General features: G+C 51.7%; 2 protein-coding genes across 6 annotated transcripts in view; one reads left to right on the plus strand and one right to left on the minus strand.

Annotated features, from left to right (window-relative positions):
• Positions 1 to 2,063: 2,063 nt before the first annotated feature.
• On the minus strand, positions 2,064 to 7,585 carry DPAGT1 (dolichyl-phosphate N-acetylglucosaminephosphotransferase 1). The gene is made up of 9 exons (XM_052783842.1): positions 7,145 to 7,585; positions 6,914 to 7,034; positions 6,610 to 6,823; positions 5,938 to 6,084; positions 5,718 to 5,802; positions 5,079 to 5,267; positions 4,345 to 4,432; positions 3,826 to 3,981; positions 2,064 to 2,652 (listed from the first exon to the last, which is right to left on the minus strand). The coding sequence occupies exons 1-9, from the start codon at positions 7,297 to 7,299 to the stop codon at positions 2,587 to 2,589; spliced, it is 1,221 nt and encodes a 406-aa protein (XP_052639802.1). The 5' UTR covers positions 7,300 to 7,585; the 3' UTR covers positions 2,064 to 2,586.
• A 20-nt stretch (positions 7,586 to 7,605) lies between these two features.
• C2CD2L (C2CD2 like) overlaps positions 7,606 to 16,825 on the plus strand; it is a 32,495-nt gene continuing 23,275 nt past the window's right edge. For 3 of the 5 annotated variants that reach the window (XM_052783838.1, XM_052783839.1, XM_052783837.1), the window contains exon 1: positions 9,031 to 9,385. In XM_052783838.1, coding sequence (XP_052639798.1) covers positions 9,143 to 9,385 — 243 coding nt within the window. In that variant the 5' untranslated portion in view covers positions 9,031 to 9,142. Of the gene's footprint in view, positions 7,702 to 9,029; positions 9,386 to 16,825 lie in introns of those variants that run through there. The other 2 variants (XM_052783840.1, XM_052783841.1) reach the window with 2 other exon arrangements.

Consider the following 16,825-nt stretch of genomic DNA (forward strand, 5'->3'; position numbering starts at 1 on the left):
CGCCGGCCCCCGCGGCAGGACTTGCGCGGTGGCGGGCCTGCCTGCTCGTCAGGGAGCTGCTGCCGGTGCAGCTGGCAGCGGCGGACCTGTGTTCACTGCGCTCGGGACGAGCTGGCCGTCTCGCAGAGGGCCCCTCGTGCTTCCCATCCACTCGCGGGCAGGCAGAGCACCCACCGCACAAGCGCTGGTACTCCTGACAGGAGGCAGTAACGCTTCGAGATCAGCTCTGTGTGAGGAGCTTTGCCTGTGTCACCCTTTAGGTTACGTGAGCAAGGGCTGGTGGCGGTAACCCAAAGGGGCAGAGGCGATGGGGCACTCCGATGACTGCACCGGCAAGATGCCACCCCAGCTGGGCTGCTCCCACAGCTTTTTGAGGAGTGGGGTGGGCCCCTGGGCCCTGGTCTTGGCCCAGCTCCCCTCGAGTGAGGCAGGGGGGCTCCCGGGATCCCTGCAGACTGAGCGGGATCCCTGCCCATGGGGGTATTGGGCTTACGGTGGCATACGGGGAAAGAATGCTCAGGGATGTGTAAAACCTACCGTGAAATCCTTTTTAGGGGATTCTGGGAATGCGTGAAGGGAAGCACCAAAGGTGGAGAAGGCGTCAAAGAGGACCAGGAGGGAAAAAACATGGGAGGAGCAGCAGGGTGAAGAAGGTGGTCGTGTGTGAACAAATTGCTGATTGGTAGCCTTTATCTCTGCAGTCTGTCCTGTCTCGCTCAACTCCATTTCTAGATTTTTTTTTTTCCACCGTGAGGGGACTGTCTACCCTGTGTGCATGTGAATGTCTGGATGTCTAAGCGCCAGCAACTGGCGTCAGGCCACAGGTCAAAGGGGCCAGTGTGTATGTCGTACTGGCGAATGAAAAGACTGGAGCGTGTGCAGAGGGGAGCTGGGGCTAGGGTGGAATGCCAGTGTGTGTGATCACTAGTGAGTGAGCCAGACTAGCAAGCAAGATAACAGACTTTGGCGCCAGGTATCTAGGACCAGATATGGGAGCCATCGGGGTCAGCAGGTTGCTTACTGGAGGTAGGTCTAAGCCAGCTTACTGGATAAAACGGGGTGGGCATCTGCGAGTTGGCTACTGGAAGGCCATATGTCTGGATCAGCTAGCAGAGAGACTAATTCCTCTCTCTCCTCCCCTCTCTAGGAGAGAAGATTTGAGTAAGAGCAAGTAGCGTAGTACTGTGGACCTCAGGTGTTCATATGACCTGGTGCCAGGAAATCCAGCGGCTAGTTACTGGACAGACTGAGTGTTTAAGGCCAGCTACTGAAAGGATTCGTTAACGTTTGTGTGTGTACATGTATATGTTTATATGAATACACTCTACTAGCAGACTTCCAAACTCATCAGCTGGAGAGGAGGAAGAGGATTTGGCCACTTGTACCATTCATGTTTGAGTGCTGTGTATTTCCTGTGTTGATCAGTGTTGCTGGACGTATGCATTTCTGCCTACCAGGAATACGTTCTCAGCCTTGCTACTGGCTGGACTTGGGCGTGTGGAGGTGTGCCAGCCTTGCATCTATTAAGTTACTGGACTCGGCAACTTCTACTGTCACCCATCTCAGTGTCCCTGCCTTTGCTGTTGCATTATTTTGCTTTTCACTCCCATTAATCTTGTGCAGACTATTTAACCTGGTACTCCAAGGCTGTGTGTGTTTATCTGTCAGGAAGGCAGCAATTCTGTGGTGAACTATGGTGCCAGCTACTGCTATATAAATAACGATTTGTATTTGAGGAAGAGGTAATTGCAGCCTGCAGGGTCTTACTTCCACATTAATCTAAGGCTTTTATGGAAGTCCTCTGTTACGCAAGGACACAGCCATCCTTACTCTGCTAGCCTGGTCCAGATGTGTCCTATTCCACGAAGCAAGGTGGAAAGGCAGATGATAAAGATGTTCAGAAATAAAAGCCCTTTGGTGGGAACATTCCCCGTAGCTGTGAAAGAGAAGGGAGTCTGCTGCAGAAATGATCAGCCCCCTAGCAGGGTAGAAAGCCACAGAGATGTATCATGTAACCTAGTTTCGCTGCATGTCAATATTCTCGAGGCAAAGCATGAAGGGGAAAGGGTACCATGAGTTATTTTATTCTCAGAGCGCTCTTGAGTTTTGGGTATGGTTTATAACATGTCATGCTATGTCTATGGACCAAAGACAGGACTGGAGAAGCCAGGAGAGGATTCTGGTTTACTTGCTCTGCTGTACAGAGTCTCATGGAAATGGAAGTTCCTGTTTCCTCTCTCGGGGAACAGTAACATGCTTGCTAGATGTATAGAGATTTCATCCTTCCCACTTTGCTGTGAGTAAACATTTGGGTCATTTACTTCCCCTCTGAAAGGTAATCCCAGTAACAATGATGTCCAAGTAGCAGTGAATCTTTTCTGTCAGCAGAATCGGACAAAAGCCTTCTGTGCACAAAAAAAAGATGATTACAGTTCAAGACTGGCCCACGCAGAGTAGTTGCTTGCATTCTGACAGGTGTCCTGAGGTTCTCGGAGGGCCGGAGTAAGATCAGTTGAATCATTTGTTCAGCAACTGGAGAAAATTGACTGGCAGGTACAACTCTTTCCCCTGCTCCTGACAGCCCAGTCATACATCGTAAAACAAGCGCACTAGTTGGTACCGGATTGAAAAAGCAATTGTGCTACCCAGGACCTAGGTAAAAATGAGACAGACAACAGAAACATTATAGTGTTAAGTAGTTTACAGGCTGGCAGATTCCTCCTTTCCAGATGGATTTGCTGCGCTTTTGAGCATGCCTCGTTTCACTAAATAACACCACTTAGGCTACATTTTTTAGGTATAGAAAGACGAAAGGCAGAAGTCTAGCCAAAGTCCTCGGTTCTTTGTCCGAGAACTGTAGCTATCTGCAGGAGATTTCTGCGTGTGCCTGCGTGCAGTCGCATTGTGAGAACAAGTGGACGAGATGAACGGTTGGAACAACTCTTTCCTCCTTAAGGAGGAAACGTAAACCCTATGGTTTGTGACGGAAAATACCTCGTGTCAAAGCTGCAATTCAGCATCCTTACAAGAAGGTGCTGCCAAGACTTCTCTGCTGTGACTGGGCTCAAGATCAAGCAGTACGTACTTCCCATCCTCTCCCATCCCCGATGTAGCCTGTCTAAACCCTGCTCAGTCTCCAGGTTTGTTTGCTGGAAGTCCTTCCTCACGAATGGGAATTTGGCTAAGTGTCTCTTCTCTTTCCTAGTAAGAATCTCTTATCTTTGATCTGAGGATGAAAAAATAATTTTATTGTGGGCAACTAAACAATGCAGGCCTTTCCAAAAGCAGTGTTTCTACTATGTTATGCATGCGAGTTCACGTGCTGAATGGAGGTAGCGGCAGTATGAGAGGCACGTTATCCTTGCGCTCGAAGTTGCTTCAAAACTCTCCTGCACCCTACTCAGATTTCAGATACCGCTGAGCTGCCTGCCACGCTTACGCAAGTCCGCTGACTGGAGATAACTCCAGGACTGTTATTTGGTGTGACTGAAAAACAGGAATGTGGAAAAAGGCTGTATCGGGTCAGAGTGACAAGGGCCTCCGCTTTCCTAATGTTTTTCTAGCAGCCAGCGATTCGTGCCTTGGGACTCTTTTCAAGCTAACCTAGGGACTTTATTAGCTCCCAATGAATGGGGCGGGGAGGGGGGAGGAATCTGTTTCCTCCTTGAGCTGTGTAAACCTCCGATTCTCCTCAAGTTGCACAGCTCAACTGCATCTTGCGTGAAGAGCATGATACTTTACTTCCCCCTTTCGACTCTTGAGACTGATTTGGATCTGTTTCTATTGCAAAGTACATCTTTCTACTGGAGGAACCATTTGTCTGACCTGAATGAGTAGCAACAGGAGAGTGAGATTTCGCTCGTGGGTGGGTCCAATCAGCTTTATAACAAAGTTAATAAGTGTCATATTATTGCACTCAGTGTATTCGCCATCTTCATCTGTTCCACTCCTCACGTCTACTATGTGCAAGATCTTGACTGCCTGGGGAGAGAAATGTTGCACGCTATTTCACCAGGTATGTTTGGTGCTCACCGGCTGGTTTTGCTCTAGATCCCTTTTGCTGTACCATCCCTGAAGTCTCGCTCATGCTCTTACTGAAAAGACAGGATAGGCTTATGATGGTCCTGGGACACGGCTACGCGTGCTGTTCTGAAAGACTGATTATTAACACATTCGACTGACTGCGAGAGAGGGTGACACGCTAAGCAGAGTATTTTCTTCTGGATTTGAGACAGGAAATAACTATTGAACCCAGAAGTTAGGCATTCCCTCCCATCCTGTTCCTCTCACATTTGATCACCGCCTTAAAATGTGTCTGGATTTTGAATGTTTTCTAGGTATTACCTTCAGAATGTTTGTTCCCAGGGCAGAGAGGCTCTTAGTTTTGAATTTGGAGTAGCTCATCTCCAACTTCCCTGTACTAGGATTGAGCCTAAAAGAAACATTAAAATTTTAGTCTGGATAGAGCAAGGAGACAGAGAGATCCCTATGTAAGCAGACTTAGATCCCTAGCTGAGTAGTTCAGGAAGAAATCCACTGGTGGAAAAAGCAGGAACAATCTGGTATGCTTAACAACAGCTGCTGATACCTCGTCCCTCAGACTGGGCAGAGTCAGGAGGAGGTTCCTCCCCACTGCGCCCCCAATATATGCATAAAGCTATATAGTTTTAAAAATAAAATAGAAGAATCTAACAGCTGCAGAGACAATTGCTGATATGGCATAGTGCCACAGAATGCCTGCTACTATGAAATCTTAGCAGATCCTACTGCAACAGCATTAAAAGTGGCCTGTATCAATTTCCCTCAATCTTGTAGCTGAGAATAATCACATTCTAACACTGTTAAAAATCACTCTTCTTTACCTGGGGGCGGGGCGTAGTCGGAAGAGTTAACTTCTTTGAGAAACCTCTACTGTGTGACTCACTCGTAGCTGGCAGAGCGAGCCAGCTAACTTCTTTTAACTATAAAATTTATTTTGATGGCTTTTAAAAAGAGCACCTACCACCACCTTTCTCAGCTGGTGTTGGAGATAAAAGGCACAATCTGTGGTACCGTTATGGGTCACTCTGGTACGTTACCTCGGCAGCCGGTGACGGGGACAAGGAATGATGTGGAACAGTTGAGGCAACGAGTAGAGGAAGTTGAGCACTTGTGGGATGAAAAAAAGCAGCATTGTTTTGCTAAAGTGCCCCAAGATCCCCACCACGGCGAAGGTCATGCCAGCAAAGTAGCAGAAAGTGTCCCCAACAAACACTCGAGATGGGTACCTGCAATCCACAGGTCAGAAAAGCAAAGGTCTGTCACAATCGCTGTTGCCATGAAAATGACTTTATAACCACTGAATGTATTCCCACATGGCAGGTTAGGGGCCAAGAGGGGATCTAGACCATAAAAAACAATTGCAGGTATTTACGCTAAGAACTGCGGAACTGGGACACACAACCTGACTTTCAGAGAATATGGTATGAAAAAACGGCTAGCGAGACATTTGGGGGAGCGTATTCTGTGCATTTTGGTGAGCCGGCGTGACTGGAATTGTTGTAATAGAAACAAAAGCTACCGGTGCATCGATGCTTTGTGCTCTTGGTTCTAGCAAGAAGCCTGTCTATGCTGCAGTGTCCCACCTGCACATTGGTAAGTGGTTTAGTTTGTTTGAAAAGGGAGAAAGTAAAGGGAAAGGATGCTTCTGAAGAAACTCTGAATGTCTGTCCTCTTACCAGTTGTGGTAAAACAGCCCCAGCGTGGTAAAAAAAAAGGGAATCATGAAGTAGAGGGAAAAAATGTGATCATCTCGATAATCCCCTATAGAAACAAGAAAAAAACGCATTTGTGATAAGACAGGACTGGTTGATTTTTTAGTAATACCAGATACTGAAATCTAGGATTCTATCTCCCTTTGCTTTTTGCACGCGCAAACATATATGTTATCTTCCTTACCATTTAACTCTACAATGTTGAATACGATGATGGAAGCAGCTATCACCAGAGCCTGCCCTGCTTCAATTCCATTAATTCCAGCAAGAATGTTGATGGCGTTGGTGCAGAACACTGCTAGCATGCCCATGTACACATAGTAGAGGATACCTGCAGATCAGAGTGAACCAAGCACTTTAGTATTCATAGGTGAAGCAGGCCCTGGTCCAGTTCACCGAAGCTCTCGCTTCCTGCTTTGTACAACAATCCATTACCTAGCGCTCTCAGTGAGTTTTGATAGCGGTAGCTTACTAATAAATCACTCCCCGTCCTGTGAACAGCCCTCACATGTACACGTATGTACAACACGGCGACAGCAGCAAACTGTTGCAACATGGCAGCAGACTGTAGTGCTCTGTTTCTGTCCTTTGGTCATTCTGGTATTGGCAGCCGAGCACTCAACTATTGCCAGAATCCTGGAAAAACGATCAGTGCCTATCTATGTGTGGTTGAACGCGTGCTGGGTTTCTGGATGTTCTTTCCAGCCTAATACTTAGTGGGTGGAGTTGTGCCCTCTCTTTGGTTACTTAAGCAAATCCTTTGTGTGTTCCCCCTGCAGCACAGAGTGCCATCAGATGACCCTTTCCGCCGACTGCTCGCCGCTTGGACCATGGCTTTGGGTGATTCATAACTTACCCAGGTCCAAGTGCATGCCCAGCAGCACCCGGAAGGGCTTAGGCACCACAATGGTTGTGTTCCCAAAGTTGGTGAAGTAAACCATGAGCAGCGGGAGGGAAGCCATGGTAGGAAGAAGGAGCTTGTGGCGCCAGCGCAGGTTCAGAACGTCATCGGCAAAGCCCAGGAAAATCATGCAGCAGATGGCGAGGAGCGAACCGATGAGCTCCACAAACTGCAGAACAGAGAACGGGACCCCAATTACCAGCAGCCACTCCCTACCCGTGCCCACCACATGCCCAGCGCCAGGCCAGGCAAGCCTCACCTCGTCATAAGGAAAGGCCGCGCACTGCTCCTCCACGAAGCATCTCAGGAAGGGCACGGGGATGAAGCAGAAGAGGGTGATCAGGAACACGGCCCCGCTGATCACGCCTTGTGCTTCGGGGCTGAAACGAAGGCAAGGTGGGGAGTCAGCCCGGCCAACCCCGAGCCCGGTCTCGTGGCCGGTGCCGGTCCAGCCCCTCGGCGCACAGTTCAGCGGGGCAGCGCTACTCACACGGGGTGCCGTGAGGCCTTGTTGAGGTCTTCGCCGAAGAGCCGCGCGGCGAGGAAGTGATCCTTGAAGGCCGGGATCAGCGTGAGCGTGGCCACGAAGCCCAGCAGCGACCCGCCGAGGTTGATGAGGAGGGGCACGGCGGGCCAGGCCGCCATGGCCGCGGCGGGCGCTGCCCCTGCCAAGGGCAAAGAGCAGGGCCGGGCGCGGAGCGCCGCCCGCCGCCGCCTCCCGCCGCGTGTTTCCAGCCGGAGGCTAGAGAGGAGGCACCGGATGCGCCCTCCGGCCCCCCGGCGAGTGGCGCGCCATCTTTGGCCCTGGCGCGAGCGGCCTGCCGGCGTGGGGCTCTGCGCGGAGACCGGCCGGGGCCCGTACCGCTTTCGGCTGCGCTGAGGGCGTCCGTAAGCGCCCGTGCCCGGCGCTGGAGCCTGCGTGGATCCGCGCGGGAAGCGGCGCTCGCCCCGGCCCGGGCGCGGCCCCGCGACGGACTCCGCCCCGCAGCGCCCGCAACGACCATGGCCGCCTCGGCGCCCCTCGAACGGGCTCTATTCCGCCTCCAGGTACGTCACTTCCTCCCCGGCGGGGAGCGGGCAAGCCCCAGCTGAGGGGTGCGCGGCGCCGCGGCAGGGCCCGCCCGGCGGGCCTCCCTCCCGGCAGCCAGCACCGCCTTTTGTGCCCAGGTCTGGGAAGCGGCGCTTGCGGGCGGCTGCCGGCGACCCCCGAGCAGCGCAGCACTGCCAGCCTCCGGGGCGGGGAGCCGGGTTACGGGGGGTGGGGGTGGCACTCCCGCGTCTAGCGCTGGCGGGATGTGCGGGAGCGAAAAACAGAGCGACCGTCTGTCTCCTCGCGCCACGCGTTTCCTCAGATGCTGGGGAAAAAAACAAACAAACAAACAATAAAACGTCTTACTCGAGCTCTTCAGTCGCCAGGCGATCTGTAACAGCTGTTGGAGCCCCAGGGGATTATTCCTGCGGGGGGGGGGGGGGGAGAGTCGAGATAGGCGCAGTTTCTCTCCACAGATGTCGCGTTTAGGTGCGAGTCGGCGGGCAGAGGCGGGAAGCGGCAGAGGGTACGGTAGCAGCCAGAAGGGCTTTCCCGTGGTGACCCGAGGTGGCTTCAGACGGCTTTTCCCGTGCTGCTGCTCTGGGGGGAGGGGGGGTGGCCAGAGACCCTCCAGCAGAGCCAGGAATTGGCACCAGCCGGCCGCTGCTACCTTGGGTCGCGGCCGTTGCGAGGAGAGGTGGTCGAAGCTCGTCTTACCTGCCCTCCGCAGCGCAGGGGGCCCGAGCTGGCAGCGGGCGAAGGGCAGGCTTCCACGTGCTGGTGTGTCCTGCGTGCCTGGCGTAGGGCGGGCAGTCGCTGCCGGTGAAAAAGACGGCGGCGTTACCAGAAAAGCCTTCTTAATCGGGGCTCCGAAGGCCGGCGGGGAGCTCGGCTTCCAGTGCGCGACCGCGCTGCTGCTTCAGGCCGCCGGAAGAGAAGGCTCGCAGCGGCAGCAGCTACGAGGTTGCCCGGACGGGCGGCCGCCCGTCAACTACGTGCAGACCCGGACGGGGGGGGCCACAACCACGGGAGCGGCCTCAGGAGGGGAAGGCGTGGAGAACCGGGCCGTAAGCTGCGCCCGGGGGGGGGGGAGGTCGGGCCGCGGGGCAGACCCCCTGCCCCTTTCTGGCCGCCCCGCCAGGCCGCGCGGGGGCGCGCGCCCGGCGGCGCCCCAGCGCCGGAAGAAGGCGGCCGGCGCCGCCGCCGCGCGCGGGCCGGGGCGTCGGTTGTGCGCAGGCGGGCGCGGGTGCGCCGCTGGGGCCGGGCTGCGGCGGCGCGCGGCGGGGGCCGGGCCGGGCCCACGTGCGCCGCGGGGCCGGGAGGAGGGCGGCGGCGCGGCCTTCCCCTCCCCCGGCGGGAGGTGGCGGCGGCGGCTGGGCCGGCGCCGCAGCGCCGGGGCCGGGCGGGGGCCGGCCCGCCATGCCGGCCGGCCCGCCGTGAGTCGCTGCGCGCGGCGCCATGGGGCCGGATCCGGGCTGGGCCGCGCTGGTGCTGCTCTTCGCCGCCTCGCTGCTCACCGTCGCGGCCTGGCTGCTCCAGTACTGGCGGTCCGCGGCCCTGCGGGCGCCGCGGCGGCGCGGGGCGGCGGAGGAGGCCGGGGCCCGGGTGCTGCTCGCCGCGCTGCTCGCCCTCCGGTCCCTGCGAGAGCAGTGGCAGCGGGCCTGGGTGCGAGCCCTCAACAGCCAGGCGCGCCGGCACGGGGTACGGCGGGGCCCGGGCGGGCGGGCGGGGGCGGGCGCCGTGAGGTGGGGGGAGCGGCGGCGGCTTCTGGGCGGGCGGTGCCGGCTGCCCTTTGTTCTCGGGCTCCGGGGAAGCGTCCGTCGTCGGGCGCTGTCGGGGGCGGCGAGGTCTTCGCCGACGGAAGCCGGCGTCGCTTTTCGAGCAGCTTCGCACCGGCCTGGTGGGACGGGAGCGTAACTCCACGTGAGTATGCCGCCTTGTAAAAGCGGGGGAAGGTAGGTGTCGATGAAACCGGCTGGTGTAGCCGCTTCGAGGTTTCTACAGCAACCTCTTCCGAATTTGCTGGTCTTTATTCCCTTTAATCTCCTAGCGTTACCGTTGTATCGAGCTGTAGTTTTGAGGCTCGTGAAGGAGACTATGCCTCGCTGATTCCGTATGGAAATAATTCCACGGTAGCTCGCGTTGCTTGCAAGGCAGGTGCTTTTGCCTGCAACAGCTACGGTCCGAGTCTGTCATAGTCTCCTTTTTTTCTGTCACGTGAACAGGAAGGAAGGGCCTTTCTGCTAAGTTGCACGGGAAGATCAAGAGCTGAAAAAGGTTACCGTGAAGCTGATGTGTTTGAAGAAAATGAGGTTAAAATCTTGAAGAATGCGATGCGAACTTGTGTTTGAGTTTTCCAACGAGACTGGAAAAGTCTCTCCCCTTTTGACAAAGTGACTTAAGTTGTGGACTAGAGGCAGGCCAGAAAAGCAGATCTCTGAGTGCAGCACGACCCCGTGAAAAAGTCAGGCGATTGATGAAGGCGGGGAGGAATGAGAAATTATTACTCCCCCTGCCCCCGACTGTTGTTAGGTGTATCAACGTAATAGGCTTTGTAAAGTCTAACCCTGTAGGTACTGTCATGACTTTGGCTCCTTTGGGAATGTTTGCACAGCAGTTTTTCCAGCATACCTTCTGTAGCTCTTCATTTCTCTGTATTTTTGTTTGCCTTAGTGTAATCCCTTGATAATAACTCGCTGGGATGAGAAAAAATTGGATCTTTGAGGGAGGTGACTTAGGAAGAAATGCTTGTTTTTGTTACGTGTTGCCTGCATGGTACCTGTCTTTTTTCGGGCAAGTCCTTTTCAGTTACAAGGCGTGAAAGTTGCACCCGTGCGATACAGCCATTTACATAAAGGCTGCAGAACCTGAATGAGTGTCCTCTGCGGTTTGACCGAAGGAGGGCTTAACTTCATTGGCAAGTACAGGGCAGTTCAGTTTCGGCCTTTTGTTTTCCTGCTTAAATTAGATAGCGTTGTCTGGCATCTTGAGAGCAGAAGGGTTAGTAAGGCTTGTTAAGCAGTTGTACTTGAAAGTAACTGCACAAGACAGAACAAATCTTAATCACGTAGGTCAAGCGCGGTGTTCTTGGAGTTCCGTAGTCCTTAATGGTAGTGGAGCAGAACCCTTTTTGAAAGGATTTAATCAAACAATCTCCTTCAAAGCGCAGAGCGAGAGCTGTGATTATTTTCGGATGATGGTTGCCTCCTGGCATTAGGAAGCGCAAAACAACCAGAATTGGGATATTTGTGCGTGATGAGCCACCTTTTGCATTCCTTTTCTGGCCTCAGACTGGGTATGTTTTTGTTTTACTGGTGTCAAGCATTGTAGGGCAGAGAATATTTAAAAGTGTTGTCCGCCACTCCTTTTGAAAGGATGTACGAAGTCACCTAAGACCAGGTAACGTGGATTTAGAGCACAGACTGTTACGGGTTTTGTAAAGAAAGCCGTAGCCGGTACTGCTTGGTCCTGGTACCCTGTATGTTGGCCGTGGGGGAACGGTGAGTTTTCTGAGAGACTTTGTTGTCTGTCGCTTCTACGAGGCGAGATGGTTGAGCGTTACTACTTGGAAGAGCAGCGTGTCTCAAGGCGAGTTTTGTACTTGTAAGAAATGCATAGAATCAGCCTTTACAAGTATTGTGCAGGTGTGAATGCAGATGGGCTGTCCACGTAGGATTGTGTACCCCTGTTCCCCGGCTGATTTAACTGCTAAATTGTATCTTCTGCCTGTTACAGATGGATGGGGGAATTGACTTGTTCCGAATGTTACCTTTCTTAATGCTTGTCTTATGTATGTCTTGTCTTCCGATGTTGAGGTGTGTCAGAGACCCTGCTCGTGAAGCTGGGTGTTGCTTATTGCCACCGTTTTGCACGGATTTGGTTCATTGGACCTGCCTTACTGATGCTCCCCAGCTAGTTTTTATTGTTTTCCTTTTGAAGAAACTAAGTTTTTGTTCCTTGTTCCATTGTGTTCAGTCCTTTGCTTTCCCACCTGTAGTTCTCTCTGCTCCATGCGTGGCATGACTTGTCACCTCCTCCTTCCCTTGCCTTGTTAGATTGACTTACCAAACGTTAGATTGACTTGGAAAGGTTGGCACAGTTTCTCCTTCATTGCTACTTGTGATAAGTGAAATTGTCCTTTTTAACAGAAATGTAGCCGCACTCGGTCTCTCTTTCCCACCTTAGATCTAGCTGGCTAGCATTAGAAAATGGGAATGGATGTTTGTATCCCCATGCAGGCTCTGATGGTGTCAAAGGACAGGGTATTCAAACTTGTTCATTGGTTTTAGCGTGAGCTTATCCTCTGACAGGTTTTCGAGAGACTGAGTGCTCTGTTCCCAAGAGGTTGGTGGAAAAATGGATCTTTCCACAAAGGTGCGGTTGGTCTGCCAGATACGGGGATAACGATCAGGTTAACCACCAAACCATAAGCTGTGCCTGCTTTTGTGAATTTGGCTGTTACTTCTCTGGTGATTCTTTGTCTTTTAATTTCCTTTAATGTTGTGAATTGCTTGTGCTTAGTTGTCAACAACTGAGAAAACGGTAAGGTGCCTGTTCCAAAATAGGGTGAGAAGTTTTCATAGCTGGCAGTGGGGGGAAAAATCGACTGGCCCTGTTGTTGTGTTCAAGTCCCATTTCTTGTACTGGTTACTTCAACGAGTTCAGAAGCCTTCATTGTACTCTAAAGGAGAGTTAGAAAACAGTCCCTTAAGTATACCAAGGGCAGGAGGAGTCCAGAGTGGGGGCCTGACTCCTCTGAGAGATAGTAGGACTGATTACGAGTAGTAGCCTAACAAGTAGCCTAACCGGGCTATGTTCTTGATCTTACAGGATGAGGTACAAGAAGATTGAGAGGGTGGCACTGTATAAGGTGGATGTGGGACTACTGCCTGCTGCAGGCTGTTGGAACTGAATCTTTTGTCTGGAACTAAATGGGACTAGATTATGTAGTGTAAGATTATGCTCTTGATAGTTACACTGGGTAAGATGTGAGAAACTTGGTCTGGTGTTTAACATGTCAGCTGCTGAAGTTCTTCCTTCTGCCTGCCTCCATTCCTTTCTCCCTCCCTCCTCCTCCCCGCCTTCCCCTGGTCTTGCAAATAGCCGGCTGCAGCGTTGAACCTGAGATCCACATCCTGAAAAAGCTGTCGTTTTTGCTGCGGAAAACTTCTGAGTGTCAGGATACGCTCAGCCGATTTATCATGCGGAAGCCAAAACCCTGCAGATCCTGCGGGTGTTGAACCCTCAAAGCCAGCTCTTTATTTTGTGATGGAAAGTAAGTTCGTTCTGATATGACGCATATTGTATTGAGGGGATCCGCTGCCGTGAGTGACGCTTAGTGGCTCCCCTGCAGTTGGCTCAGTACAGTGCACAGCAACTGCTTCTTCTCTTTTCAAGACCTGACAGGAAAGTTGAGGGCCTTTCTCTGGGACAGAGCACGCACAGGCAGAGGCCGTCCCTCTTCGGAGAGAGGGACCGAACAGAAGCGAGAAGATCTGTGAAATGCCTTTCCGCCCCACCCCGTAGAAATGCACCCTCTCGTCCCATGCCCCTCTTGTCAGAATGCTGTGGCCGTGGTGGCCAAGTGTCAGCAGTCACCCGTATCTGATGTGCTGTGCTCTTCCGTTGTGTGCCGAATTCCTCAGATTCTCACAAAATGACCTGAATTTCTACGTTCCAGAATTTAGAACTCCTGTAAGGTGAAGATTAGCTGATGGCTGAAATGGCACAGAGGCCCCTGGAGAGCCGTGCTTTGGTTTCTGCTGCAGTTGTTCCTCAGAAAGTGGCGTTGCTGCAGTGAGTTGCTGGGTCTAAAAGCTGTTCTCTGAAGTGGGGCCTGGTGGTTACACTGGGAGGCTGTGTCTTATGTGGGTTTCTGGATAAGGTTGGGAGTTACCTGGAGCTGCTTACATGTGTTTAACTGGGAAAAATACTCCATCTTGGACCCTTTTCTTCTCACACCCCTCAGGTGTCCCATTCCTGCCAATGCCTTGCTTTTGAGCCGTAGAATTCCAGTGCTCAGTCCCCTGGTCCTCATAAAATGGGATAAAGTGACCGATCATGTAACTGGGAAAGAGATAACAATGATCTTTTTGCTAGTGTTTCCTCCTTGTGCCTTGGAATTAAGACATGGAAATTCTTTTGGACATGTGGAAGAAATGGCACAGACTTTGATCAGGGATAGAGGTGGAAGACTTAGTGTGGGCCATGAATCCAAGTAATGCTTACAAAGCCACAGAGATATGTAATTGTTGCTCAAGATGACTACTTACGTAATGATTTCAGTCACTTTGCAATCCATACAGAAAGTTACTGCGTTGCAATGTTTGGCCTAGACTCACAACTGTCCTTTACAACACAGTTATTTTTGAGGTATCTGTTTGTCAGGCAATAAAACAACTGAAAATTAGCATTTTGTCTTTTAGCTGGCGCTTCGGTGTTGAGTTTTTGCAAGATGCGTTCTGCTGAGCAACTCTTCGCTGACTTATATGACAACTTTCATGTTACAGCCTGTAGTGCTGGGAGGCTGTACCAGTAGAAGAAGAAGTAAGACCGTTTTAGTCTCCGTTGCAACTTCGCTAACATATTGCAAGGCTGAGTAACTTTTCATGCCATGCCCTGAGGAATTATGTTTTCAGGTGATCTAGGGGGCTGCCGAATGAGAAGAGGGTAGGGACTTAATAATATGGAAGCGCTAACTGTAACTGAGAATTTTTTTTAAGCAATACTCCTCTGGTCTTTTAAAAGTTTGGTGCAATTAGGGGAAGTCAGCCTCAGGTTGACTACAGTCTTCTCCATGTAGTCCATGCACACCTTCTGAAGAGTGCAGAACAGACTTGTTCTGGGCTCGGCGTGTGTTAGGTTTCTTTGTTTTGTCGTTGTGATGATGTTACATAAAGGATAGTCCTGCCGTCTGCCGAGGTCTTGAAGGAGAAGCTGCATCTCCTTTTTTTGCGGTGCATTGTAGTTGTTGGGTAAACCTCAGTTTAGAACTGATGGCAATTCCGTTGTTGAAAATAATTCCATTGTTGAAAATGCTAGCCTTGTATTCCCCTGTGGCCCCCTCTGCCCCGGCCCCCCCCCCCCCCCCAGTCCCTGTCTCCTACAAAATTATTCTTGAATCCAGTCAACGGAAGGGGCATAAGGCCTGATAGCGCTCATCGCAATTGACAGTGCCTCCTTCCCCACTCCCAGTCTGACTCCACCCCTGCTCTCCTTTTAAGTCCCGAGGGGAGTTGGGGATAGATTTATGCTTAGAAGCGAGTGATCTCACTTTCTCCCCAGGTAGACTTATTCTTAGCTCCTTTTGCTGTCACATTTTTTTCATTTTAGCTTATCAACTGACAAAAAGCCATAAGGAAATGCAGCTCTGCAAAGCTGGGTGTAATAGTGGAATTGTTGTGGAGGAGCCGATGGTTGTGAGTATGTCAGGCTGTTGGCGTGAACTCAGAACAGTGGAGGGTCTTGGCCCTCAGATTCCGCAGGCTTGTTGGCGTGGCTGGGGAAGAACCGTAGATTCCTGTCTTGATTGCCTGTTCGAGAGCTATCTTTACCATCCTCTGGGTGTGCTGTCGCATTTTCCCTTGTGCGTAGTCCCAAGAAAGGGAAAGGAAAATGCTGAAAATGGGGTGGAAGTCTCATGGTTTTCCATAAAAGGATAATAGAGGGAGGCTAGCGTTCCTGAGTCCTAGTCCTGGAGGAACACTGTTCAGTCGCTTCCCTCTTGATAGTCTCTTTCCTTCTGTGGTTTTGTTGTTTCTGCATGGGTTCTTTCAGCTTGGTGAATTTAAAAAGAACATGTCCTAATCTCGTTCAGGTCTAGACTTGCCCACGCTTCCTTGTGTTTCTGAATCACGGTGAACGTGAGAACGTAATACGCGCAGTAGGGGCTTTATAGCAGCGCATTTGTGGTCAGAGCATGGCAGCATCTGAATTTGGGCAGATTCCGCTAGGAGCGTGATCTGAGGGAGCTGGCAGTGGGCAAGTGAGGGTTGGTCTGCCTCCTGGACATGTCTCATTCTCATGTTTGGTACTCCAGAGAACGGCTTCCGTCAAAAGGTCTCACTTTTTTCTGTAGATCTTTAAATGTTAGCAGCTGGTATTTCATATTTCCTGTTTGGATTTCAAGTTACTTGCCTTAAAACCGGGCAAAGACTTGGAAAGAATTGAGTTGCCTCTCAAGTGCATGCTACGCTCCTCATTTTATTTTTCCTCTGTGTTTTTTCCCTGCCTTGGGGTAATTCTAGATTTGCGCTACCTTGTGCATGCAGTTCATTCTGAGTGGGCTGAGTAATGAGATCTTTTGAAGTTGGCCAATGCTGCCCAGTTTGGTGAGACTGCGACGTATTGGGAAGAACAGGGCAACAGCTTGCTGCTGCTGATTATATACTTGAGTCATTGGGCAGAGGTTCTGGTTGTGGAGAGAAAGGACTGACCTGATAATCTGGACTGACCCAGGTGGGTGAATGCACAGCTCTGGTGGAGGAGGCTTGCGAGAAGAAGAAACAGCAAGCATTAATAGCATGAAGCAGCAGGGAGTGATCCAACATTGTTTCTCCATTGAGTCTTTCAGTTTTGAAGTTTGGTCACTGGGAGAGCTGCCTCGTGTCTGTGTTGAGAGGAGGGCAGGCATCCGGACTAGTTTTTGGTGGGCAAACGGCTCTTCAGGTTGTAGTATGTATGTCAATCAGATTAGTGCCCGAGAGCTCTTTCCACCCACCTTCCACCTGTCACCTGGGTCAGTCTGTTGCAGAGGTGACAGTGCACAGTCTCGTTCACTTGAGAAAAAGAGTGTGGTTTCCCACACCTTTATTCTCCCTTTCGGTCACCCTGGCCCTAAAACACAAGCAGCTTGGCAAACAGTCGTGTCCTTGTGCTCGGATTGCCTGCTGTCTCTCTCTTCTTGCCCCTTGTGAGCAGAGGGAATCTTTGGGGGATAGGTTTTCTGCAGGCATGCTCTGGACTCTTTATCTTGGTCTTGTATTTCTTGAGAAGGGTTCTCTGTAGAGAACTGGTCCTGTTATATGGGGAAATCCTCAAACGAAGAAGAGGGATGCTTCTGCAGTGGAGATTGTAATCTAATAAACCAGGAAAGGGTGGAAAAAGGGAACGGGTCGAGCACAGGAGCTGATGTACCATATG

This window comes from Harpia harpyja, chromosome 4 (assembly GCF_026419915.1).
Source record: "Harpia harpyja isolate bHarHar1 chromosome 4, bHarHar1 primary haplotype, whole genome shotgun sequence".
NCBI lineage: Eukaryota > Metazoa > Chordata > Aves > Accipitriformes > Accipitridae > Harpia > Harpia harpyja.

Coding starts and splice junctions, on each gene's coding strand:
- DPAGT1 (XM_052783842.1), bottom strand. CDS start 7,299: ATGGCGGCCTGGCCCGCCGTGCCCCTCCTCATCAACCTCGGCGGGTCG. Junction 5,268..5,717: donor GGGCTGTTTTACCACAACTG/GTAAGAGGACAG, acceptor TGTGGATTGCAG/GTACCCATCTCGAGTGTTTG. Junction 4,433..5,078: donor CCCCGTCACCGGCTGCCGAG/GTAACGTACCAG, acceptor TGTTTCTTTTAG/GCTCAATCCTAGTACAGGGA.